The sequence below is a fragment of the Macadamia integrifolia genome, chromosome 3, assembly GCF_013358625.1.
Source record: "Macadamia integrifolia cultivar HAES 741 chromosome 3, SCU_Mint_v3, whole genome shotgun sequence".
In the NCBI taxonomy this organism is placed as follows: Eukaryota; Viridiplantae; Streptophyta; class Magnoliopsida; order Proteales; family Proteaceae; genus Macadamia; species Macadamia integrifolia.
Window position 1 is genome coordinate 26,878,452 of NC_056559.1, and position 26,893 is coordinate 26,905,344.

General features: G+C 38.0%; 2 protein-coding genes and 1 long non-coding RNA gene across 6 annotated transcripts; 1 reads left to right on the forward strand and 2 right to left on the reverse strand.

Moving 5' to 3' along the window:
* The first annotated feature begins 18 nt into the window (after positions 1 to 18).
* Positions 19 to 814, forward strand: LOC122073831. The gene is made up of 2 exons (XR_006138883.1): positions 19 to 300; positions 384 to 814. It is a non-coding gene; the product is annotated as an uncharacterized LOC122073831 (long non-coding RNA).
* Positions 815 to 2,492: 1,678 nt separating this feature from the next.
* LOC122074133 (T-complex protein 1 subunit beta-like) lies at positions 2,493 to 12,996 on the reverse strand. 4 transcript variants are annotated; one of them, XM_042638994.1, is made up of 12 exons: positions 12,839 to 12,996; positions 12,387 to 12,481; positions 12,239 to 12,295; positions 11,343 to 11,408; positions 11,120 to 11,231; positions 10,629 to 10,757; positions 8,846 to 8,917; positions 7,816 to 7,931; positions 6,526 to 6,602; positions 4,979 to 5,464; positions 3,470 to 3,785; positions 2,493 to 2,796 (listed from the first exon to the last, which is right to left on the reverse strand). In XM_042638994.1, exons 2-12 carry the CDS (start codon positions 12,390 to 12,392, stop codon positions 2,650 to 2,652), a joined length of 1,584 nt encoding a protein of 527 aa, XP_042494928.1. In that variant the 5' UTR covers positions 12,393 to 12,481; positions 12,839 to 12,996; the 3' UTR covers positions 2,493 to 2,649. The 4 variants fall into 4 exon arrangements, with proteins under 4 accessions (XP_042494928.1, XP_042494930.1, XP_042494929.1 ...); XM_042638996.1 differs by having other exon boundaries at positions 12,387 to 12,475; positions 12,839 to 12,988; XM_042638995.1 differs by having other exon boundaries at positions 12,387 to 12,502; positions 12,839 to 12,966.
* An 8,050-nt stretch (positions 12,997 to 21,046) lies between these two features.
* LOC122074776 (L-ascorbate oxidase homolog) lies at positions 21,047 to 26,305 on the reverse strand. The gene is made up of 8 exons (XM_042639740.1): positions 25,954 to 26,305; positions 25,726 to 25,835; positions 23,693 to 23,963; positions 22,842 to 22,944; positions 22,419 to 22,764; positions 21,964 to 22,329; positions 21,641 to 21,719; positions 21,047 to 21,555 (listed from the first exon to the last, which is right to left on the reverse strand). Exons 1-8 carry the CDS (start codon positions 26,113 to 26,115, stop codon positions 21,343 to 21,345), a joined length of 1,650 nt encoding a protein of 549 aa, XP_042495674.1. The 5' UTR covers positions 26,116 to 26,305; the 3' UTR covers positions 21,047 to 21,342.
* Between the last annotated feature and the right edge of the window lie 588 nt (positions 26,306 to 26,893).

A 26,893-nucleotide genomic window follows, 5' to 3' on the forward strand; every position in this document is an offset into this window, starting at 1 on the left:
TCCATGGTTAAATTTTAAGAATATTTATAACGTCATCTTTGGATAATGTCACAATTATAAAATCATTTCCTGTTTTAATATCGGCAATCATATTTTATTTTAAATATCAAAATTCTTGAATTACCTAAAATGCCCTTGAAATAAGATACTATTACTTTCACCCAAATCAATAGATTTGCTCCTATCCAAATACCTAATTTATCGTTCTCCCAAATCGTGAGATTTGAACCACCGGCGATCGTTCAGGCAGCGGCGGTGACGGACGGCGACTAGGTGAAACCCATCTCCCTAGTTGATCAGGTTCTAGCTCAACACTGCTTTAAGAGATCCATCCTTTTGATTTCCCATCGAGGATAGAAACCCACTGCGTTTCTTCTCAGCAGGCGGCAATTGCTACTATGCGTGTAACCGAAGCTCGTTCTCTGCAGGCGGCAACTGCTTTTTTTACTTTTTGGACTGAAGAAGTTCTCCCAGGTCGGGCGGAGTATTGGGAAAACAGTCACGAGAAGTTTTGTTTCTTTTATTTGATTTTTAATTGTTTGGTTGATATGTGTTCACTGGTTTTGAATTAGTCTGTTTTGTTACTCTTGGGTATACTGATGTACTGCATAAGGAGGAGCAGACCAACAATGCCCTCTGCCATGGTTTTAACATTTGATTATTTGCAGGCGGCAACTGCTACTGTGTTCACTGGTTTTGAATTAGACTGTTTCGTCCCTTTATGTCCTCTGTTATGGTTTTAACATTTGATTGTTTTAGGTATTGATCGGTACTAGTATGAGAAATATTCATATGTAATTTCTCTTTATTTCAAGAGCTTTGACTATTGATAATGGAATTAGTAGAAATGCCTCCTTACAATGGTTCGTGGATCTCTGATCTGTGCTTTCTGTTTTTTTTTTTTTTTTTTCATTCCTTTTGATTTTCTTAAGATGGCTAGAGTTTTGGATCTCTGCTTCCTGCTTTTTCTTTCTTTACGATTTTCTCAAGATGACTTTATGATGAAATGGAGCATCATTGACAATTTCTTCTTGTGTCCATGTTCAGTTGTTTTCAAAGCATCTCTTTTATTTTATTTTATTTTTTTCAGTTTTGGTTTCTTCCTTTCTTTGAAAATTTCTCCTTACACAACTATGACACTATTCAATGGTTGGTGTCTTGCACGTTCCAAGCCCTTACCCAACCCCTCTCTCGCTCTTTCTCTGTGTTCTTTCTTCAGTGCAGATTCCATCAACTCCATTGCATGATTGAATTTTGCCCCGCCTCCCCTGCCTAGAAGATTTACTTCACCTCTTCAACATGTAATTCTGTATACTATGTAATTCTATATACCATGTAATTCCGATCCACTTTTACATACAACCTAAGCACAGAAGCTGGAATTTGGTAGCACTTGCTTAAGCCTGAAAGTGGAAAACAGAGAAGAAAAGAAAAAAAAAAAGAAACCTTCTCACAGGCGGCCGGTGACCTAAGATGGCAGGGATGGGAAGCGGACTTCTTGCCGGAGACTAAAGGAGAAGTATTGGCCGGTGACTATCCTATCTATCTCGGCTCGTCTGAACCCTTAGTCACAGGTGAATGGAGAGAAGGAGAGAAGGAGAGAAGGAGAGAAGGAGATTAAGGAGAATGAAATGGTAAAATGGTATTGAGGGGTATTTTGGGATAATGAAAATGTGTAACTTATCAGTGTTTTGCTCGCAAGGGCAAAAGCATCATTTCATAGCAATCCTTAATAGTGACTGACGGTAGGAAGTTTGAGTATAATTTGGTGAAACAGGGTGAGTGATCTTATAATTATGGTATTCTCTAAGGGGTGATGCTGTAAATTTCTCTAAATTTTATAAGCCGACACCAAATGGGATCAACTGATTAAGTAAATAATCCGGATCAGAGATAATTTAGGGATAAAGAGAAGACATGTGGAAAGGCTGCCTTTGCCCTTTGGTAGTCATTCAATTTCAGAAACGATGTTTCATGATTACTCTAATTGTTCACTTTTTACGTATTTAAAACAAAAACGAAACGACTGACCACCATTTTGCATTTCTAGCATTTTATTTTCCCTTTTCATTCAAAAAAAATCTAAAAACACCAAATTGTCTCCAAATGCTTTATTCTGTTTTCTTATTATCATAGAACAGAAAAATGTTTTACTACCAAACGCAACCTAAGTTCATAGTTCTAGGATCAAGATCCTCTCCAACAATTTGGCCATCCAACCGTTTACCTCTCACCCATCCAACGGCTGGAACAACTTAGACAAGCATGACATTGGATGGATGAGATGTAGATGGTTGGCGTTGGAAAATTGTATAGAATCAAGTTTACTTTAAGCCATGGTGAAGGAGGAATTTATTGCCAACACTGCACTTGGATTCATGGGTGCACAATTGGGTGAAGGAAAACTTTCTAAATTTGTATATCTCAATATTCTTTATGCAGTTGACTGTCATCCTCAAGAGAACGGCCCCAACTTAGCAACACAATCAAACTTCCTCGAGCCAAAAGAACATGAATGCTCTCTTTCCTTGACATGATCCAAGTAACTACAACCCACGCGACCTCTTCAATTCAAAATCACTTTTGTAAGCAGTTCATTCGTAACAAACAAGTTCGCACATTAGATTCCAACAAAATCAACCCCCACCATTACATTCTATCTTCTCTTCTCCGAGGGGCACAAGTAATAATCTCATCAACTCTGAGTATCATCTCGGCAGCTTCAGTTGCAGAGAGCAGCACAGCTTGTTTCACTTTAAACGCCTCTGATATACCAAGCTTCTCCATGTCTCCCACCTGTAGAAAACCAGTCACCGTCACAGAACAGCCAAAAATCACAATATACAAGCAATACATTTGAAGATAGAATGAGAAAAACTTGGGCTGAGTTTGGTATGCATTCTAAATCAATCATGCATTTTAAGAAATCATACCAAATGCAACCTCAAGTCTTCCAACCATGATCTTAAACATTTAGACCCATTTTTATTTGACGAAATTTGTCATCTCAAATTCTCAACATCAGCATATTGTGGGTCTCGACCACCCTACCCCCCTGAACACCTCAGCTCTAAATCATGGTTAAAGAGAATGAACTATACAGTTTATACCTTTGAAAGTGTTTGAAATTAAGGCTGTGTTTGGTATGATATCTTTGAATGCATTCCAAGAATCCATACCAAAAGCAGCTTTAGATACCATCCTGTAAAACCTAAAAAGGAACTGCTGTGTTAACCCCCCCCCCTTTTTTTTCTCATAAAACTGAGTCGCCATAGAACACGAAACCTAGGATACCAGCCCTTTTCCCTTTCCCCCATGGCATACTTAAAATGCCAGCTAGGATACTTAAATGAAACCTAGCAACCCTTTTCACTTTTTTTAGGTCTCTTATGTTATTACTTCCATTGCTATTAAATGAAGTGTTGAATAATGAGTTATTGTAATTCCCAAATTCTTCATGAAGACTTACAGCTCCAGAGATCACATCAATGCCAGCAGTGCTCCCCTCCTTGTGATGCTCTGCACGGAGTTCAGCAATCAACTCTGCACTATCCAATCCTGCATTGTCTGCAATGATTGTAGGAATGGCCTGGAGGGACCGGGAGAAGGCCTCAATAGCATGAGACTTTTTACCAGGAGTCTTTCGTGCCAGCTCATCCACTTCCTTTGCCATCACCATCTCAGGCCACCCACCTCCGAGCAAAACCCTGCTGTCAACGACCGTTTGTGACAGCACACACAAGGCATCATGCAGAGACCTTTCAGCCTCATCGAGCACATGAAAACTGCAAAAATAGAAGGACCATCAATATTACCCACCTGACAACTCCTCTAAACACACACAACAGCAACAACCAACCAAAAATTCAACTGTTAAAGAAGACTTAAAATCATTAGTGCCACAGCTGCAACAACCATCAAAACATAAATCAACAGGCAAAGGACAGAGAAAACGACAACCCGTCCCTAGTTGAACCAGTGATTCAAAAATGGGGAAGAAGAATCGATGGATGCTCCAATCAGCATTTGTATGGGGTAAACATAATGAAAGATCTACCAACAGAAATGCAGCAAAAACAGTGGAACCGTGCCTTGCAGCACAGCATATGAAAGGCGCTATCGTCAAGTGCCAATAAGGAACTGCCTAAGGCAATGCAGGAAAAAAATGGAATCAAGCACTGAAGTGTGGCATGTGATAGATGCTGCTGCGCTAGAATGAAGTTTCAATACAAAAATTGCCTATCCATGCAATCAGCACCTGACTGAAGATTTTATGCCACCTTATTTCCCTTAGCATTCACAATTACGTCTCAATTTGTATATCTCAAAATTAATTACTTCTTGGAGACGGCCATTAAGAGGTGATTCCACTTCCCCAGCATGACACTCATTTTTTCAACATCATGTATCTGTGCCAGACACCAACAGTTACTGTTTCAATGAACCCATATTATCTAAATAAAATTTGTAACAGTGAAAATCCCTATTTACTGTGGGACAAACACCATTATATTATCTTAGTTGGCTAGCATTACCCAGAAAATGAAGCCCAGTATTCTCTGTCATTCACAGTTCATCCTCAGATTAAACAAGTCTCAGAATTAGGATCAAAAAACACACTCAGATACACCCAGAAGTCCGGAGGTCCGGATTTTCAAACAATCTTTTGTATGGAACAGCAGCTCTCCAAAGCCAAACAATGATATTTGGCCGACCAGATGCTTTAGAAAATAATTTCAGTGCTCTCTTGGATCCACACCGAAGTCCGTATTTTTAGGTGGCACAATCCTCTGTATGGCATAACAATTCTCCAAGCAAAATATTGATATTTGGCCAACCAGATGCTCAAGAAAATAATTATCAAATCATCGACAATGTCATAGTGAAAGTTACAACCAAAATGTATCGAACAGGTTAAACAAGAGGCTAAGGATCAAATTAAAAGGAAAAGAAAACGAGTTGAAGTCAGAAATCACACCTTGCACCTCTTAGTACTATGGTACATGCTTGGCCCATCTCAACCCCAGAGAAGTGAATCAACTTGTCTTCACCAATCATGATTTCTTCAATAAGCTTGCAATGCCCAAGTTTAACCGACTCTGGATTGTCAAAAGTTGAAGCAATTTCACCACCAGTTACCAGAGCCAACCGCTCTATCCCATCGAAATCAGCATGCTCAATTGCAAGGATTCCAGCATCTGCAAAGAGTTCCTCTGGGAAGTTGTAAATAAGCTGTCTATTCACAAAGCAGTTAATCCCATGAGCTATAATCTTTTGCACCTTCTCTCTCATTTTTTCCTTTTCAGCCCCTTCAATCTCTGCAACCCTTGCCATCGAATCAACACGAACACGTGCTCCATAGATCTTTACTTTATCAGTGTCCATTGCAGTGTTTGCAACCAAAATCTTCACATTTTCTATACGTTTTGGTTGGCCAATGCCTATTTTCTTGTCAAGAATAAACCTACACAAAAGAAAAACCAAGAATGAGAAAATATGCATTGTAGTAGGAACAAAGAAATGGGTTGATGATAATTAAGCATAGATGGCAAAATTCTTCTATTCATCCCAATGTTTGAAGGAAAAATAACAATTCATGTTCCACACGCACACATAGAATCTCTAGCACAGACAGCGAAAAACTGCCGAGCCTCTTCAAAACTGTACCAGAAATGCACTGCCTACCCTGGCCCGGGGGTGAGTGTGGAGAGAGGATTTCAAGACAATGATTCACTGTTTTGCTGCATACATTCATTAAGACACGAAAAAGAAAGGCTGAAAAGATATGGAAATAAACTTCTGGAGGGATCACTTAAGAAATCTGTTGAGAGACTTGTAGAAAGCTTATCTTAGCCTACACCAAGAAGGTTATGTGCCTATAGTTTGTCCAACAGGAACATAGCTTTTTTATTTCCACTTGAAGCATCATCCCACTTTAATAAAGACTTGAAAGCTATCTGGTAACATTTCGAAACATACAATCACAGGCACCCCAAACCACGGAAACTACCCTTCGTTACATAAGAACCCAACCAAATGTAAGAGATTAATAACCCCCCCACCCCCCAGGGGGGCAATCACATCGTGCTATACCTACAAACTGGACACCAAGCTGACAAAAATGCATTACAAATGCATAGATGACAAAGATGCTCTGCAGATATTAAACAGCAAGTCTTTTCACTTCTCATTTGGCTCATAAGTGGTAAGAGGTTAGATGTGCATGACTTTTCTTGCCTTGGCACCACATAGCCACCTTGACAGCACAATCAGGCATTACAACAACAAAATGAAACTATAAGTCAGTATTCATTGCAACAACTGACCACACATTCCAATTAACTATCTCATGGGGAAGAAAGAAAAGGATAAAAAGGTTTTTAGAAATAAATGGGAAGTAATACTACCCATAAGAGGAGATAATATGGGTCAGCGAAAGTAAAATATAATTTGGTTAAACCAAGAAATTTCATGTGCATTGCATCTCCTATTCACATCTTGGAAAATTTCAAGTTGATAACCTACCCTTCATCCAGAAATGAATCCCTCAAGGATCCTCCCGGCTTCTTAATGATTTGGATGGACTCTAAGTTTGTGCTGCCCTGCAAAGTCATAGAGCAGAATTAATAAACAAAAAATCTGACTCAAAACCAAGCATAAGAATACCAAACAAGAATCACTATGCCCCCATGTGAACCATTCAAGTCATACCAGAACAACCTACCACCACTGGGGCAAGCGAGCACACAAGTAATGACCAGGTAACCACTTGGTCTAGGGTTCACTCTCATCCACGAGCAACCGAGAAAGAAATTAAACAAGCAAGTGTATATTGGTAGATAGACACTCTCTGTGACACATCTTGGCACCTTTTAATAATATATTGTTAGGGGCTGTAGCCAAGAGACACACATGAAGTCAGCTGGACTTAGCTGATCTGAAATCCAGAGGAGGAAGGAGGACAAAGCAAGGATAGTATAATAAAAAAGGTATGAACTAATAAGGCAATGTAAGCTTACAGTTCGGAGTTCAGACAAACATTTTGAGGCAACACCAATGTCGTAAGTGCGATGCAAGACAAGTCGGTTTTTCAATTCAATGAATTGATGTAGGCAGCTTCATGGCTAAATTCTGGTTTAATTCTAGCAAACCTATCTAATCTGATACTCCTATTTGTAAGGGAGAAAGATAGTAGAGTACATAAAGGAACAAACTACAAATAGAGTTAAAGCAAATATGTGGCAGCACCACATGTTTCTATGATTAACAACGCATCTCAACTGGTTTGACCACATGGCTGATGATGATATGGCAACTTCCAACTGTATGGATAGCCACGTCAAATTTCCTGTTTTTTGGATGGCTCAAAATTTGACTTTTTAACCATATTCTGACCTCCTTTTTCAGCATTTTAGAATCCGGATTGGGCTGAAATTTTGTGTGTTGGGGATAGTGGGTCTACTTGGGCAACAAATTTGAGGGTCAATTGTATTGCCAAGTGATAGTTATTAAGTCCGATGTGTTGCCACACTTAACAATTCGTTCGTGTGCTACCACATTCCCAATAGGTGTCAAGTAAAGGAAAACAAATTTAAATTTATTGTCAATTCTATTGTCTTCAGAGTATCTTCTAATCTTTCATACTACCCCTCATGGGTCTCAAACCACTTTTGGATATAACATAACATTAAAAGGAAAATAGGGGGGCACATAAATAGGCCAAACTAAACAAAACTAGGTCTGGCTTGTAGCCAAATTCAGAAGGATCCAAACATCAGTGTTGAGCACATTTGGACTACAGAAGGTAGTTAATACCTTAAGCCTCATAACAGCTTCCACAGCAAGTTTTGCAAAGTGTTCCTTGTCCTGAGAGAGAATTTTTGAACTCAAAGTCGTCATTGCAATCTTCATCAAATCTGATTTAAATTTCTCTGCATTACAAAAGAGCAATAGCATTATGACCCTCCCAACCCCCACAGTGGAGGGAGCCGCATGCACTGGGCACACCCTTTTACAAAAGACCAATAGCATGCATTAGAAATATAAAGACATTCTATCAAAACCAACTATCAAAAGGATAGCATCAGCATCCAATAAAATCCTTGATGTAAATTTCATTCAGTGGCCATTTCGGTCCCCAGATATGAAAAATTCGGATATTTCACTCATTTCATTCAGATTTTTTACCCAACTCTTCAGTGAATATGTATACATAATACATACGTTTAAGGGTATGCAAATATTATACATGCATATTCTACCAAAAGGTTATACCCTAATGGTTGAGACATAGCTCTGCAAGTGACAGGGACTAATTTCCATTCTCCTCACTTGTGAACATTTTTTTTTTTTTATTAGCAACTAGAAAATTAGATTGTTGGGTTGTAAAACTGGGAAATGCGATATTTTGGGGATTTTGAGTTAAATTTTACCTAAATTTCCAAAGAGGATGGTAAAATTCAAACAAAAAAACAGGGAGCCTTTCATGCAGGTTAGGGACTGGTACTGAAATCCTGGCCGAACATTTGGAAATTAAAACAAAATTATAGAGCCTAGATCGGTGAGAAACTTCCATCAAAGCTAAAGCCCCCAACTTATAAAGTATAACACAGCCTAAGACTTCCTAATACCCTGAAACTGCCATATCATAGATCAACGTGCACTAGATGTATAGACTATCATATAATATTCAAAAAGAAAACAAAAAATGAGAGAAAATGTAAAAAAAAATTAATTAATTTCCAAAAAAAAACAAAAAAACAAAAAAACCAAAAAAAACAGAAGGGGACGGTGGTTGAAATAAACATTAGGGCATGATATTTCACATGTGGCCAAACAGCCATACCTGCATCTTCTTTATTATCCATGACCTTCTTCAACAAGGCATCGCGTGCGCATTCAGCAGCCATCCTATAACCTAGTAGGTCAAACAAAAAACATTCAGAACAAACACAAATAAAAAGTATGAGAAATAAAAGAAATAATGAAGTGCAGAAATCAGCATTGATTCCAATTATCCAATAGTTAACTCAGCTCAACTTTATCCCAACTAAATGTTGCCGGCTATATGAATTCTGTTTTACTACTCAACTACATATAAAGTCATACATATATTCCAATAACAAAAGCATACTGAGACACTGAACTAAAGGGTTAAGATTCTGAGAAGAGATGCAGACAAAATGTCAAACCAAGTAATCTGACGTTCAACCAAAGCTCAGCCAACATCCCTGACCTGTTGCACCATTAACTATAACCTTTATTTTTTCCCTCCTTTTTATTTGAGCAATATCCAAAATACTGAGTGAATCATGTATTTGCAAACTCAAAACCCAGTCTGCCATTATTGTGAAATGGTACCCCATAGAATGTATATAATCAACTGCAGCCACTGACGATAATGTGTTTAAAAGTAAGCAAAAATGCAACACGAAACCCAAAATCATGGCCGAGGGAACAAGCAACGGACGATCTACGACCACTGTTGTGTGTTAGCACGCGCTGATTTACAACCAGCCTGATCTACGACCACCCTCACTCTCCTTTCCCTAATATGAACCTTGAGTCATCAAAGCCTTTTTGACTCGGCCTGGCCCGGTTGCCCTACGCTATTTGCGCTTCAAAAGGTGAAACCATCGTCATAGTTTGGCGACCTAAGGGGCGGACACTTTTTGCAAAATCAAGGTATAACTTAAACAACTGAAATTATAAATCAGAAGAATTTAAGTGGTGATGAAAATCACAAAGTGCTGATGACAGTGATTCTAGCTCTTCCATTTAAAATATCAAACAAAACAACCTAACAAATCATCTTTCCTCCCATTTTTCCCCATGCTAATCCATAGAATCAATCATTTAGATAAAATAGACATGCATGCATATGGAAAATGACCAATTAGGTTGGTATTCTTTTAGACAAATATATAACAATTAGTTTTTAGTAAGGAAAAAATATAAGAGTAAGGTAAAAGACATGGGGATGAAGACATGGTACGGAGTGTGGTCAGGAGGGAAAGACAAATGACCACATTTGTATACAACCAATGGATATTCCCTATAGCTACTGAGGACCAAGTGTGGTGGGGATTTGGTTCGACCAAGAATCACTAGATTCACACCAGCTACATTGTCCTTAAGAGCATTGAGGCAAAGAAGGTAGGACTCGTATCTATGTTTGCCTGAAAGCAATGGTTTGGTTGGAGGAAGCTGGGTTCTCCAGGGGGTAGAGCAGCTCAATCGACCATATCTAGTGACCTATTTTGACACGACTTAAAGAAGGTTGTCACATTACTTGAGCCAGTGGTGAAGGTATTGAGAATGGTCGACTCTAAAATATTTCAGTTTCAACTAGGGTCAAAACCCTGGACAAAACCGACTTCTTGAACCTTGATTGGAAAATCTTACAGTGATAAAAACATCGGAAAAAAATTTTCAACACATAAAATTTCCAAGTTAAAGTCATACAACTAATATTTTACATCGAAACAAAGGAGCCTAAATGGAAAAGAATTCCAAATCTACACCACAAACCCAAATAATGTATCAACTCAGGAAGATAAAACACTCTATTCATCAAAAATAAGGAAGTCGGAATGCAAACTATTGGTTTGGAGGAGAAAAAAAGAAACCTGAAATTATTGTCATTGGATGGATCTTTACAGCAACCAACTTTTCTGCCTCCCTTAGAAGCTCTCCAGCTAAAACAACAACTGATGTTGTCCCATCGCCAACTTCATCATCCTGAACTTTTGAGATATCTAGCAACCTTAATTAAGGAGTATCATCAATCACACCATACATGTGCATTTAACACTTTTAAATTTGGAATATTTTGATCAGTTTTTTAAAATAGCTGAATGATCACTCTTGGTATCAAATTTCCCAAAACCTATTGTCACAAAGTCTTGTCACCAGGCACCAACTAGTCAACTGAGTAGTAGACACACTACCATTACACACAAGAAACATTAACATAACCCAATAAAACAGGGACAGAAACATTAAAAAATCATTAAACTTTCAGCCCCCACGATCTATGTTTAGCATTGGAGAAAAACCAGGGCCCAAAGCTGAAAGGAATAGTTGATGGACAAGGTAAATGTTAAGCAGAAAAGGATACCGATAAGCACTTTGGCAGCTGGGTTGTCAATATGAAGGGACTTCAGAATGGTAGCACCATCATTAGTCACAGTCACGCTGCGACCCCGGCCTGTCGATTGTAGGATTTTATCCTTCACAGAAAGCACATTATCAAGCAGTAATTTGTTGTCATGGAACTAATGGAATCTTAAAGTAAATAATATCTAAAATGAAAAAAGAAAAGAGGGTAAGAGAAATTCTACCATCCCTTTTGGCCCTAAAGTGGTCTTCACAACATCAGCAATTGCCATAGCACCAACAAAGGATGCCTACGTCAAAAACATGAAGTGAATATTCATGAGGCAAAAGCAAGAAAAAACCTTGAAATTAGATGACAACACAAGTTTCTATATCTAATGCATTGACGATCCTACTTATGTTCGAACTGCAAGAAACTTCCTTAGCATTAAAGAATAGGGAAACACCTCATGTCTCAAAAATGAAGAAACCACCAGAATTTCATGCATCGTACCACAAAAAGCACTTAATAAGAGGTCTAAAAAATCCCAAACTAAGAAAATCTTAGCAAAAGAAAAAGTATCCAAGCGCAGCCAAATCATTAGATAACAAATGTACTAGCATTAAGAAGCATTGGAAGAAGAAAAAAATGTGAGAAACTGTTTATGAAGTTTTGTAAATCCAAGGGTTTGATACATTGGAAGCAAAAAAATCTGAATATGCAGTTACCAATGAAAATTCGGTTAAAAATAATTTGAATCCTTAAAAAAGGGTTCTCTTGAGCATTGAGGGTAAGAATCATTGGGTGTAAAAGGATTTCCATTTTCATAATAGAAAAGATATGGATATGAGGATTCCACTAAACCAATTAATCATTGAATTCATATCATTGCAATCAGGAATTAACTGGTGTCGGCTAAGCAAGTGATAGGCCAATTCCACTACGCATAGACATTATGAATCAATTAAGAAAAATCAAAGGATCATACATAAACTGAATAGGCAATAAACAAATACGGGGATTAAATTTAAGGATAAACAAGTAAAAGGAAAGCATATTAGCCCACGTATGATCTAAGTGCCCATAAATGCAGCACCTTTAGTAAAAATACAAAATTAAGAATGGGTGTAGGAAGCTTACCATTCTGGCACGCTCCCCTTTCTCTTCAGTAGCTTCATCTTTAAACAGCCTATCGATCTACACGAGTCACCAGAGTAAATCAAATACAATTGAAAATTGCAAGGAAATCCTAAAACAAAAAGCAAGCAGCTATCAAGCTGAAACATACCGCCATGACAAAGAAGGAAAGCAGAGGTAGCCTGAACCCAACAGCGAAAATTATCTCCAATACAGAAACCCCACCTTTAAGAGAATAATCTGATGCTAATACATGCAACAAGATACCAATAAGTCAAGAACCACACATTAAACATAGGCATGCAATGAATTCTGGAATCCAAGCCAGTGAGAGAACAGTATTGAACTTATATATGGATCTTCCCCCTCCCCCCTTCCTACAAATAAGTACTTCAACACTACAGAGATGACGAAGAAATGAAGGTAACTAATAACTATACCATTGCAATCCGGATAACAAGATCTACAAGCCACATTTAGTAAGAGAATCACCAGAGAAAGATAGTGATCTAGAAAGTTTGCCGAGGAAAGCAGAAACGAACCGACCTAAATTTTCTCTTTATCTTAGCAGAAAGGAACTCGGTGCAACCCTTTAAACATTACCTGAGTTTACAGAGAAGCCAACGAAGTTGCAAGTCGAAGGAGACGGCCGGTACAGTTGCTAGGGTTCTTTGAATTTTTTTTTCCCTCGAATGGATCCGCAGCCCAAGTGTATTTCCGAACCCGAACTTCAGCGCTTAAGCCTCCTAGCACGTTGATGGATAATATTGATGATATGCTCATATGGTGTATTATACTCCATGGACTACACCAAAATCCGTCGGCCGTGATTCGTAGGTGAATAAGGATGTGGGTGGGTTGAGTGATCATTCTCTGCAGGAGTGCGGTGGTGTAGTGAGTATCGGATGGCTGAGAGCATCTAAACACACATCCTGTTCAACCATTCAATGATTACTGCACTACCGCACTCACTGCAGAGGATGTTTTTATGTGTTTCTATGGCTCCATGGCACAATCCTCAATTATCCAATGGTGAATGGGTAGAAGTATTATTTTTCTTTTTTAATTGTGAGGAAATAGTTAAAATTCTTAACAAAAGATAAATAAATAATTAAAATTACAAAAGATGCTATTTTATATTTTATATTCATTATTGTATTTTGATCATAGGATAAATTTTTTTTTTTCCGAGACCAACCCTTGTGCCACAAACTAGGGGTGTCAATTCCAAGCCCGCATCAGTATGCCCGACCAAGCTTGACAAGTTTATGGTCCGACTTTGACTGGCCCGATTAATAAACGTGTCATGCCTAAGCCTGACCCGTTTACAAATAGGTAGTACACGGTGCAAGGGGTAAGCTTGATGGGCCTCCCGATTGGCCCGGCCCGGCCCAGCCCGTTTACAAGCCCGACTCAGACTGTCACGTTTAGCCTGACCGTTTATATAGGTATTTTTATTTTTTTTTAAATAGAATAAGGCATATGTTGATATTTTTATCAATTATTGAATGTATTTAATTGTAATATCTTTTCAAAATTGTTGCTCATTTAATAAAATGAATTAAAAGTATCTTCAATCCAAGAAAAGTAAATATCGTTTAAAGCCCGTTAAGACTTTATTGGTATATTATCTAATTAAGGCCCGATTATAACTTGATTAGCCCGATTGGGAGAAGCCTGGAAACCGACCGAGCCCAACACGACACCGACCAAGATAGACTCATTTTTTAAATAGGTAGGTCATGATCTGAGGACATAGGCCCGCCAAGCCCGGCTAGGCCCAACCGAGACCGGCCCAGCCCGATCGATTGACACCCATACCACAAACACAAAGGGAGTGCAATGACCATCATATCCTTCTTAGGGGCGAATGCCCTCCTGTTTGGCCACAAGACCACTCTTGGACCGAAAACACTTGACCCTTGTAAATCTACAAAAACTTTGGATGAGAATTCGGACAATTTTCCTTTTTTACTTTGGATTAAAATTTAGGTATTGAAATATATGTAGGATCCTTCATCATATGGACTAGCACACCAAATGGTAAATAGTGACACATTATACTTCACTCAGTATAGTGACACTAAAAGGACCCTTGGATGAATCATAAAAGAAGTATTCCATAAGCGAGTTTAGATAAATATTTTCACAAAAAAATAAAAAAATGAGAAAAGACAAATATAGGTTAGATAGTAATAGAAAATCTTTAATATATTTTAACAATTACACTAGCCCACCCCTATATTTTCCTAATCACCCTTGCACATTTTTTGCAATCATATGATTCGATTGAGCGAGCTTGCGCATTTGCTGTACATAATCATTAGGTACTTTTACATCATATTTTGTTAGCTTAACAATAAAGATGGTGTGGCATGTTGCTGCAGTTTTGACTCAATTCAGACCTACACACAATCGACAAAAGAGTGTTCATCGGATGGGGGCTCCGATGGATGAGACTCTGATACCAAAATTAGTCTTCAGACAATGATATAATGTTCAATATTGAAAGAGTAGTGGGGAGAGAGTGACCTGGCTTTCTTACTCCACATTTTCTCTTTTATGCGATAGATGTCATGAAACCCTAATACATAAAAGGGGTGAAATACCCTATTTACCCTTGTAGATGGGTGCTTTTGAGTTAGAGAGTCCTTTGGTTTGTGATTGAACGCCATGTGTCATACGCCCATTGGTGAGGTGATTTTATGGAGTATCAGATGCCCCCCTCTCCCTTGGGCTTTGTAAGAGGTTGAGGGAGTAAATCTAATTTTTTATCATTTTTCTTTTGTTAGATGTAGTTCAACTGTCAAGAGCTCAAGAGGGAGTGAATCGAAGGGTTGAAGATCCAAAATGAAAAGCTGAGGTGATGGTTTGAGTTGATGAGTTGAAGAGTTGAAGACCAGGGGGAAGTGAGTAGACCAGTTAGAGGCCGATCAAAACATGTAGGGCTAAGCCAATTGAATTTGGGGGGAGCTGGGGCCTAGCAAATTTTTGGAATGGTCATCCAAGCACAAGTGTTTGGTTGTAGCTTGAACCTGTAGTTGAATATCTCATAGTTGTGGTGCTTTGTAGCTATAGCCTGATGGTTGGGGGCATAGTTGGTGTAGCCACTTGTTCGTTGTCTGTACAATGATTGGGCTATGCCAGATGTTGACTAGTGTTGCGTTTGGCCCTTGTCCTTAACGTTTCTTAGCTTGTACGGAGTATGGGGCCCTACCCTTGGTGCATTGCTCCCATGGAGTATAGTGTTGTGCCTTTAGTGTTTCGTATAGGGCCTTGCCCTTGAAGATTCACCTTTGGCGTGTCGTTTGGGGCATTGCCCTTGTTGCTTTCCGTTGGTCTTCATCTCTCTTGGAGGATAGAGCTTTGCCATGGTCGTCTCTTTCTCTCTTGCATGAGATGGGTTGTGCCCTTGTTGTCTCATCCTCTTTTGGAGGAGATGAGTTGTGCCTTAGTCGTCTAGTCGTCATGTCCTCTCATGGAGGAGGTGGGTAGTGCCCTGGTTTTAAACAAACAATTTTAGATCTCAAATATGATGAACCGAATTGGAATAGGGGGAACCATTAGTTGAAGCCACGTCTTTGTTGTGTGAGTTCGAGATTTTTTATATGGATGCACTTTGCTCCATTGAGAGCCCCATTGAAAAAACATAGAAAATCAACTATGACTGATGAATGTTATGATTAGCTTTGCTCCACTGCTCATCAATGCTCATTTTTTTCCACATACGGTATCAATCTGTTGTTGTAAATTCCGACTTAGTTCAGACCTGCACACAACCGACAAGAGATTGTCTACCTGAGGGGGCTCCAATGGATGAGGCTTTGATGCCTAAGTTAGTCTTCAGACAACAATATCGGGTTCAATGTCGAAATAGTAGTGGGGAGAGAGGTAGAGAGAGAGTAACTGCTTTTTTAGCCCTTCTTTCCTCTTTTATAGGATACATGTCATGAAGCCCTAATCTTCATAAAGGGTAAAATACCCTATTTGCCATTGTAGATAGGTGCTTTTGAGTTGAAGAGTCCCTTGGTTTGTGGTTGAACGCCATGTGTCATACGCCTACTGGTGAACTGGTTTTATGGAGTATCAAGGCCAGTGGTTAGCAAAAATGAGAATGAAAAAAAATATATATACATGTGCGATTTAAAATAGGGCAAAACTTTGAATAACCCAAAAATAATAATTTTTTGTTTGGTTTAAAAACGTTCAAAAAAAGCAACAAACAGGAAATGCTTTAAAGGCATAGACTTAAAAAATAATAGGGCTGTAAACAAAAATTACTGATAGATTATGGAATTATTACATAAATACCCACATTTAATGTTCAAAATAACTATAGCATTAAACATTAGTGCATATATATTCCACATCCAATGTCATCTAACATCAATTTCAAGTCCATACACCATAAAAAGGAGGTTTAGTGGTCGGCTTTCCATCTATCGCATTTTCCCCCTCCCTCCCTTGCTCCTTGCTTGATTGGAAGGAAGTTGTGAGATGAGTAGGTAGTCAATGATACCCCACCCCCCCCAAAAAAAAAATCCAAATTACAAAGTTTGAGGGGAATAGTGTTAAATGTGTTTAAGGAGAAATTACTATATATATATATATATATAAATTAGTAAAAATACACGTGGTGGTAGTCTCCTAATTAAACATTTTCCTAAGACATGATTATTGGGTCAATCCATTTGAAGTAAGTTTTGAAAAGCTAGATGAGCTGATTTTTCAAAATTTGTATTTTCTAAAAACAAAATTAAACCTAATTATCCTAAATACAAGAGAGAAAATCCACAAACTAAATAGTGCAATTCCCATAATAGAAAGGAAATGGAAACATGAAACATAAAAAACATATGTCTCGTCTTCCTCTATGGAGGTCTTGAGAATAACATCAATTTCACAAATAATTATCCCATAGCATATAACAATAATACTAATAAACCATAATATTACAAAACCATGGAGACTGATTAAGAAAAAATTAATCTCTGATAAAGTCAAAGTGGTGTACGTGAAAACATGCTTGCTTTCCGCATCCTCTGGAGATTTTTCCACAATATAGTGCAATAACTTCTCACCTGAGCTCTATTTTGCAGATTAAATGAATTAAATCATATTAAATGAATTATACTACCTTGTGGATGTGGAGTATCTAAAATTGAGAAATGCAGTGTCAGTGATCCAAGAGAAAAATAAGCTGAAGTTGAGAACTTTTGTGCTACTGTAATAGAAAAAGAAATAGGAACTTGAAATATTCTGAACTATTGTTGTAAAAGACAGAAAATTGAGAAATCGTGGGATATTGTAGTTGATTTTTTGTCCTCTTTATGGTATACATAAGGAAGGATTTTATTGCATACAAATTTGTAAAATCGATGAAAGTTGATTGAAATTTACAGTTTTTATGCAATAAATCTATCCATAATTATGTGACTATAATTTTGTGGCTATTTTTTTTATCCCTTTAATACGTAATAATTTTAATTAATGACTACTCGACCCCTTTCTCCTCCATGTTCAGAGAGATGAGTGAGAGAAAGATAATTATAGAGAGAAAATACCCCTTCCTCCACGTTTAGATTTTGTAAGGGATGGAAGGAGAGATTTTAGGAGCCGTTTTTTTCTTTTTTTTGGTATATCTCTCAACATATTTACCTTTTTAATATCTCCATAATTATTTATTCCCTCCCTATTCTCCATAATTCTCTGGAGAATCTCCCCCCATTGTGCTCAATGTTTTTTCCAAAAAAGATGAGTGAGAGAGAGAGAGAGAGAGATTTAAGGAGGAATAATAGTGCATTTGTTTGGTTTATAATTATAATAGTGCAATAAATCTCTCCATAATTGCCCATACTATAATTTTATGATTATTTTTTTATCCCTTTAATACGTAATAATTATAATTAATGATTACTCCACCCCTCTCTCATCCACGTTTCGAGAGATGAGTGAGAGAAAAATAACTATAGAGAGAATATACCCCTTTCTCCATGTTTAGATTTTGTAAGGAATGGAATGAGAGATTTTATGAGCTCTTTTTTTTTTTTTTTTTTTTTTTTGCATATCTTTCTCCATACTTAACCTTTTTAATGTCTCCATAATTATTTATTGTCTCCATGGAGAATTTTCCACCATTGTGCTCCAAGTTTTTTCCAAAGACGATGAGTGAGAAAGAGAGAGAGATTTAAGGAGGAATAATAGTGCATTTGTTTGGTTTATAATTATATGACTTTTGAATAGTTAATAATTATAATTATATGTCTTTTTAATACTCCACTCTCCCCCTTTCTCCTCCACGTTGAGAGAGAGAGAGAGAGAGAGGAATATTATAGTTTTTTAAAATCATTTTTAATATTTAATTAATTAATCATTATAATTAATTATTACTCTCTCCTTTAGAGAGAGATAGAGAGAGAGAGAAATAGAGAATTATGAAAAGTTTATTATTATTTTCTTTTTTTGTTGGTATATCTCTCTCCATAATTGTTCATTTCATCATCATTCATCATAATTCTCTTATTTCTCTCTCCATTCTCCCCATTTCTCCTCCACATTTAGAGAGGGAGAGAGTGAGAATTATAGAGTTTATTATTATTATTTGATTTATCTTCCATTTTTAGGGGTGAGAGGATGAGCGGGTTTAAGGTTTGTAATTATATGTCTTTTTAATACTCCACTCTCCCCCTTTCTCCTCCACGTTTAGAGAGAGAGAGAGAGAGAGAGAGAGAGAGAGAGAGAGAGAGAGAGAGAGAGAGAATTTTAGAGAGTTTATTATGATATTTGTTTCAAATTCAATTTTGAGAGGATTTTGGTCATTTGGAGATTTTTTTCGGGTGTTTTTTAGTCATTTGGGATTTTTTTGGTAAATGTAAATGGTTTTTTGGTCATTTTGAAAAGTATACCAAAGACAGTGAGTACGTACTTTTATATAGTAGTATGATACATAATAATTTTAATTGATGACTACTTATAGAGAGAAAATACCCCTTCCTCCACGTTTAGATTTTGTAAGGGATGGAAGGAGAGATTTTAGGAGCCTTTTTTTTTTTTTTTTGGTATATCTCTTTCCATACTTACCTTTTTAATGTCTCCATAATTAATTATTGTCTCTATGAAGAATTTCCCCCCATTGTGCTCCACGTTTTTTCCAAAGACGATGAGTGAGAGAGAGAGAGATTTAAGGAGGAATAATAGTGCATTTGTTTGGTTTATAATTATATGACTTTTTAATAGTTAATAATTATAATTATATGCCTTTTTAATACTCCACTCTCCCCCTTTCTCCTCCAGAGAGAGAGAGAGAGAGAGAGAGAGAGAGAGAGAGAAATAGAGAATTATGGAGAGTTTATTATTATTAACTTCTTTTTTTGTTGGTATATCTCTCTCCATAATTGTTCATTCCATTCTCATTCACCATAATTTTTTTTATTTCTCTCTCCACTCTCCACCTTTCTCCTCCACGTTTAGAGAGGGAGAAAGTGAGAATTATCTTCCATTTTTAGGGGTGAGAGGATAAGTGGGTTTATGGTTTGTAATTATATGCCTTTTTAATACTTCACTCTCCCCCTTTCTCCTCCATGTTTAGAGAGAGAGAGAGAAATAATTATAGAGAGTTTATTATGATATTTGTTTCATATTAAATTCTAAGGGGATTTTGGTCATTTGGGGATTTTTTCGGGCTTTTTTTGGTCATTTGGAAATTTTTTGATAAATGTAAATGGTATTTTGGTCATTTTGAAACAGTATACCAAAGACAGGGAGTACGTACTTTTATATAGTAGTATGATTTTAATACTCTGCTCTCCCTCTTTCTCCTCCACGTTTAGAGAGAGAGAGAAAAAAAAATTATAGAGAGTTTATTATGATATTTGTTTCATATTCAATTTTGAAGGGATTTTGGTCATTTGGGGATTTTTTTCGGGTGTTTTTTGGTCATTTGGGAATTTTTTTTGGCAGATATAAATGGTTTTTTGATCATTTTGAAAAAGTATACCAAAGATTGGGAATACGTACTTTTATATGATAGTATGATAGTATGATATATATATGTATTATTTTTACTGTAGATACATAAATGGCAAAACTTGTTTAAAACACACAGATGAAAAGGGGGTGGGGGGAGGGAATCGTGTTTTAAACGCATTTTTGCAAAGAGAACTCAGGCTATCCCCATCGTCCTATTGGAACAATACATGGGATAATGGACACAAAATTTTCTCTTATAGAGTTGAAGATTTTCATTTTAATTCCCTTTAATTTCTCTTGCAACCAAATGGAAAATAATAAAAGGATAAAATAAAGTAAAATTTTGTTCGACACGTGATTGGTATTAGTCTTTTCTGCTAAGGTGATTAGTATTGGTCAGGTCACAGAACCTATGAGGTCTTTTGAAAAAGGAACAATTTTTTTTTTTTTGGAACTTTTCATGGAGGAAGATTGATGTTAGACAAATGGTTTGCTTGAATTTTCTGTTATTTGGTTCCCCCAACTCTTTTGGAGAGGGGTTTTATCTGTTCTTCTACTCGCTCTACGTGTTCATGTTATCAAAACTCTTTTCACAAATTAGAAGAAGAATACCACTATACCATTAATTGATTCTCAGTCGAACGAAATAACAAGTGAATCTAATGCATAATGCAGTGGTTGCAGCTTCTTTGATAGAATGCCAGGTTTGTGGTTTAGGGATCAACTCCTGTCACACGCATTTCCTCCCTCCTTCCTATCATCCCCCCTCCCCTCTATTATGTGTGAGTAAAGTCCCATTGAACAGATCTATAGGATGTAAATAGCAAAAAAAAGACAAAATAGTTGAACGAAATAACAAACCATGTGTTTTGAGATAATTTATTTCAAATAAAAAATTAGAAGCAACAAGTTCGTATCAAATATTTTTAAATAATAATTATCACAAAGGACATGAAATTACAACATTATAGCAGGGGGAAAAAAAAAGTATGTGACCAGTGACCTCGAGTTGGGGTCATTTTTAGACTTTCCAATGGTAGATAATTCTCTCCCATCTTCCAACTTGCGCCGAGTAAGCATCCAGTCATGAGATGGGAGCATTAGCTTAGCTAAAATGGGAATTAAATAGAGTTTAGACTTTAGAGTGGTCGAGTGTGTCGTCCGCTGGCCCTGCCGCAGAGAAGTGCATTCGTTGGGATAGGGTTCTCGTCTCTAATCGACTCCACAGGTGAGTAGACTCGCATATAAAATTGCTGCCCGAGGTATTGACGTGCCCAGAACTCGGACCTCAAGTTCCACATCCCCACGTTATCTAGTGCAACATAAATAGCCGTCCATGACCTGGGATATACCTGCAACACCAGAGGTATCCAAGGTTTCAATACTAATAAATCTATTATGCTTATAATAAATCTATTATAAGCCAATTCATCAAACCTGGATGGTGCAGCGGGCAATTGCATCTCTTAGATTGTATTCTTGCCTACGATCAGGTGTCCACAGACCTCCATCCATTCTGCAATACAAAGTAGAATTATATTTCTGTAATCACACCGGGGTTGAATGAGAAACATTAAAATTTCACTGAAAGCAATAAACAGCATTAAGCACCCCATGTGAGTGACGTTAAGAAGGTAAACAAAGTTGAATTCAGAATCACAGCTTTTTGAAGCGAAGGTTCGTTGCTAATTTGACTACCCTTATAAGGGTTTTTCTTTGACTACCCTTATAAGGGTTTTTCTTTAATCTTTAATCCTTACCCGACAACGAAGAAAGAGTGGCCATCAAAGTGCCAGCTCTGGACAATGTTCTCTTTGTTATGGAACACAATTTCAACAAATGCTCGGAAATCAGCACCCATAACAGATGTGTCGAGGTACATTCCATGGCCGGTGGGTTTGTCAGAGATGCTTCCAACGCGAAAAACGCCGCCAATCTTGAAGTGATCGGCGAGCTTTAGGGGTGTGTCAGTCGGGATGAAAGATACACTATTGACTGCATATCTCTGTTTGCCGTTGACAGAATCTGCAGAGTTGCCCAGAATGATGGTTCGTGTGGTGTTGATGAGGCCATAGTGGTATGAGCCTTGAGGGTTTGGCCTTGGCCCACTTGCCGTGAGATTTGTCCTGAGATTCATATAAAGATATCAATCATTGATCAAGTTCAATTCACAAACAAGCAGCCAAGTCAATTGGTCTATGGTCTGTGATTTTACCTGATAGAGCGAGCCTGTCTGAGGGACCAATCGATTTCGGTGGTGGGTCCACCTGGAGGTGGGCCCTGGACAGAACCAGCGGAATTGCTGTAGCGAAGAATGGCAGTGCTGGTGAGGATCTTGGTTGTGAAACGGGAGGAGACGGCAATGTAATAGTCTTGAGCAGGCCGATCAGCAGTCACAAGAATTGAGTAGGATTGTCCAACATGTACGTCAAGGGAAGAGTAGGTGGTCTGCATAGTGTGTGTTCCTTCAACTTCGACCAGCTTCAACTTATGGCCCTGAATCCTGAAGTTGAGAGAATTTTGTAGCCCCACGTTTGATATACGAAACCTGTAAGTTTTTCCTGCACAGAGAAAGTGATGAGAACGGCATTGGATGATATGAGGTTATTGTATCATGAGATTCAGTTCGTAGTAGTACCTTGTTCCACTGTGTAGGATGCACCATTGGAGCCACGACCTTGGATAAGGATGCCATCAGGAAAAGGTAACTTGTGACCACGATCGAGGATCTTCTTCAGGGTCTGAAACACAAAGGCAAATTCTAACATTATCATCTTCAAATTAACTAAGTTTATCATGTGATTAGATAATAGTGTGTGAATTTATGGTGCAAGATTGAGTCGCATTATTACAACAAATTGGTCACACAAGGGTGATCACAAGACAAATGAATGGGTGATAGATGAGAGTGGACTAGGTTCTCCTAGTTCAAACAGGACTGATCCAAGAAAAATCCTGTGACAGATTTTATATGTATGAATCAGACCATCCGAAAATGATTCTCATGAAAGATGATCTGGGTAATGTGAAATTCTCTTGAACGGACTAGATTGTATGGTGGTCAAGTCAAATGATCTACTTGGCTTTTTTTTTTTTGGTAATGAAGTCAAACAATCTAGCTGTCTTAGTGCTTTACATCATATCATTAACATAAAGACAAAATAACAAACCATTTGGATTTTGGACCGGCCCCACCATCGACATACACCTTCTCTCTTTTCCCTTTTTTGATTGGAGGGAAATGAATAATTCTACCGTATACGTTACGGGACAGATCTTAACCTTTTTTCGGAAATTTAAGAGGCATTTATCTTCCCAGTGTCCAATTTATATTATTTATTCACGGTACTATCTTACTACCTATAAGCTTTTTCAGTTTCAACTTTAAACCGAAGCAAAGTAAGGTAAAATTGATTAATACTTGATGGCCAGCAGGGAATGGGGATGAGAGAGAGAGAGAGAGAGAGAGGCGGTGATAAGTTGATTTACCGTGTGGTTTTTCTTGTACCAATCTCCAATAAGAACGGTGTAATCGCCGTCGGGTTTAGGAAAGGGGACTGGAATTAAGGGACGACTGAGGATCCTGATACCTCCAAAACCACCGGCAGCCTTGTGGAAGGCGAGCGAGGGAAAGTAGAAGAAGCTGCCAATCTGGTCCTTCACCTGCATTACGTACGTGAAGTTCTTTCCCGGCGGGATGGGACAATTGGTTCCGTAAACTCCGTCTTCCCATGAATTCTTCCTCTGTAGAACTCCGTTCCTGTATTAATTACTCGGATTACAGAATCAAATCACAATCAGATATACGCATTTCTACACTAGAATTAAATTCAAATTTAATAAGGCAAAAGGAGTGCACTAGTGCATTGCACCCGTGAATATGCTTTATTTCAACAACAAAAAGACCCACCTAGTGGCCTGGCCTACTTTCTGTCCATTTGTTTCCTGTCCTTTTCCGAAAGAAAAACGCTACCGTGGCCTGTATCACCGTAGGGCAATGAGGGATGGGTCATCATTTCATCCTGTTTTTATATTTAGGATCGCATATCAAGCCCTTTTTAATTTTTTCTTCCGAAAAAAAAAAAAAAGAACACTCCCCATTTGCATGACTTGCACCAACACAGGGCCAAAGAAGAAACGCACAACCAAATAGGGGTGAGGATCTCATTTTGCCATCCTCTGTGTTAGGACATAAGACTCGGCAACCAACAAGCATTCATTCTAACATTTTTTATATGAAAAAAGGACAAGATAATGCTAATCGGTTGCATGACTACTATGTCTACAAATGAGCTAATGGAAAAATAAACGAAGGCATCAATTAGGGGTGTCAATCGGTTGGATTGATTTGGTCTCAGTCGGGCCTAGCCAAGTTTGACGGGCCTATACCCTTAGACCATGACCTACGTATTTGAGGAATAAATCGGTCTCATATCGAGCAATAACTGATCTTCGTCTAATCAAGCTATAATCAAGTCTTAAATGAGATAATGTACCAATAAACTTTAAGGCCTTAAAGATCTTTAATTGTTCTAGATTTAAGATACTTTAATATATTTTATTAAATCATCAATAATTTAGAAAAGATATTATACTTAATTATATTCAATAATTGATAAAAAAATATTAATATATACTCTATTCTATAAAAAAAAATCAAAATATTCATATAAATAGTCGGGTTAAATGTGTCGGGTCGAGTTGATCTCGAAAACAGGCTAAACCAGGCCATGTGCCTGTCAGGCTTACCCTTTGTATCGTGTACTAGCTATTTATAAATAGACCGAGCCAGGCCTAAACTCGACATATTTAATAATCGATACAGATCGAACTGATCTTTAAGCAATCGAAGTCAATCAGTCTAACCGATATGGAATTAAAATTGACACCCCTAATATCAACCACACGGAGGTAGGGTGGCCTTGAGTGCAGCCTCTGTTCTGGCGTAGGGCGTACGTGTAACGTTCTTTTTTCCATAAAAAACTAAAAACTTTTTCTAATGTGGCTAAAATTGAGGGAGGCACATGGAGTACACATGATTGAAGAGAAGCCAACAAGTTCAGACTTCAAACAGTCCAGATTCCAACCATGCTGGTGATGTCACTGGGTAAGACCACCAGTAACATCTGTACTCAGACATGGCATACCCCGTGGTACCACCATTTACACTTGTTTTCTTCTACAAGCCACGTTTACTTTCTGTTAGTGCTGTTCGCAACACAAACGGTGTATCCCACTCCCAAATCCCCACCAAAAGAAAAAGTTAAGTAGCATTAACGTTTAAAAAAAGTCCATAAAAAGCCGATATCATGGTCCCCTAGATCTAACATCTGAATTCTTAGTGAGAAAAAAAAAAAATCCAAGAAATAAATATATAAAGAAGAACAAGAACAAGGCTCATATGCATAGGACACAGATATGAGATATCCCTAAATGAGCACATGATCGATTCAACTGTGGTTGAGAGATCATAGACAGGTAACATGGATAATAATAATTCTCACATTCTCAGAGAGACTCACCAAGAGATGAGGAATGGCTCCGGCAGACTATTGTAGACGTTTATGATGAGATTGTCATTTGAGACGGAATCGATATCGGGACCCGGAAATTGACCATTGATGAGTATTCCCTACACCAATGCCGGATCAGTCAACCACAAGCTCACAGAGATTCGCACAGAGAGAGAGAGAGAGAGAGAGAGAGAGAGAGAGAGAGAGAGACAGAGGTTACGGGATCTTGATTCTTACCTGTTGTCGAACACCTAGAGGATAAATGTCGCCGTAAGTAACATTCCAGGTGAAGAATCTGTAAGGATCTTCGGCACTGACCACGGCGAGAAGACACGCGACGACGACGAAGAAGGAGAAGACGATGGCGCGCTTTGCACCATCCCCAAAATTTATTGACATTTGATGCTAAAGAAATGCAGATCGATCGGATTCGAGAAGGAAGAAAGGGAGGAATTGAGATGAATTAGAAGAGAGGGGTTTCCACTTTCCAGGTGCAAGAAGAATGGGTTTTTTAAAAAGGAGATGGAGGGAGTAATTGTGTATGAATAGGAGTCTACTACTCTACTTCATGTGATGTGGGCGTGAGAAGCGAATGATGAGATACAGATATATAGAAGTGTCGGTTGAAGAGTGTCATCGACTCATCTGTGATAAGCTGGTAGGGTCCACTTTTCCATTCACGCACCTTTGGACCAAATAACAAACCGTGTTCCTCGCAACACATGTTTCCTCTTTACCTGTGATTTGCACACACTTCTCTGTGTACCGTGTACAACGGTACATGTGCTGATTTACCTCTAGCCCACCACAAGATGGTAAAAGTAGATTATGCCAATCTTATGGTGTATGTCGTAATGGCGTATTCTACACTTCGTTCCTTCCAGAACTGCCAGACGTGACTGGCGGGATTGGTAACGAAACAAAAAGCTCCTCCGTCATAAGAAGAAAAGCGTGTGTAATCCTTTTATTATGGGAAAATCAATCTCTGCCTTTTAAATTTCACATCCATGTACCAATACCGTCTGATCAACACCAGAAAGGACAGCTATATTGGGGGCGCTTATTGTTCAGTAACCGAAGAAGCAAGTGAAACAGGAAAAGTCAGTCCAATGGAAAAAAGGGAACTTATAAGAAGTAAGCACTAAAGAAATGCCAATTCCGCACACCATACGGTTCT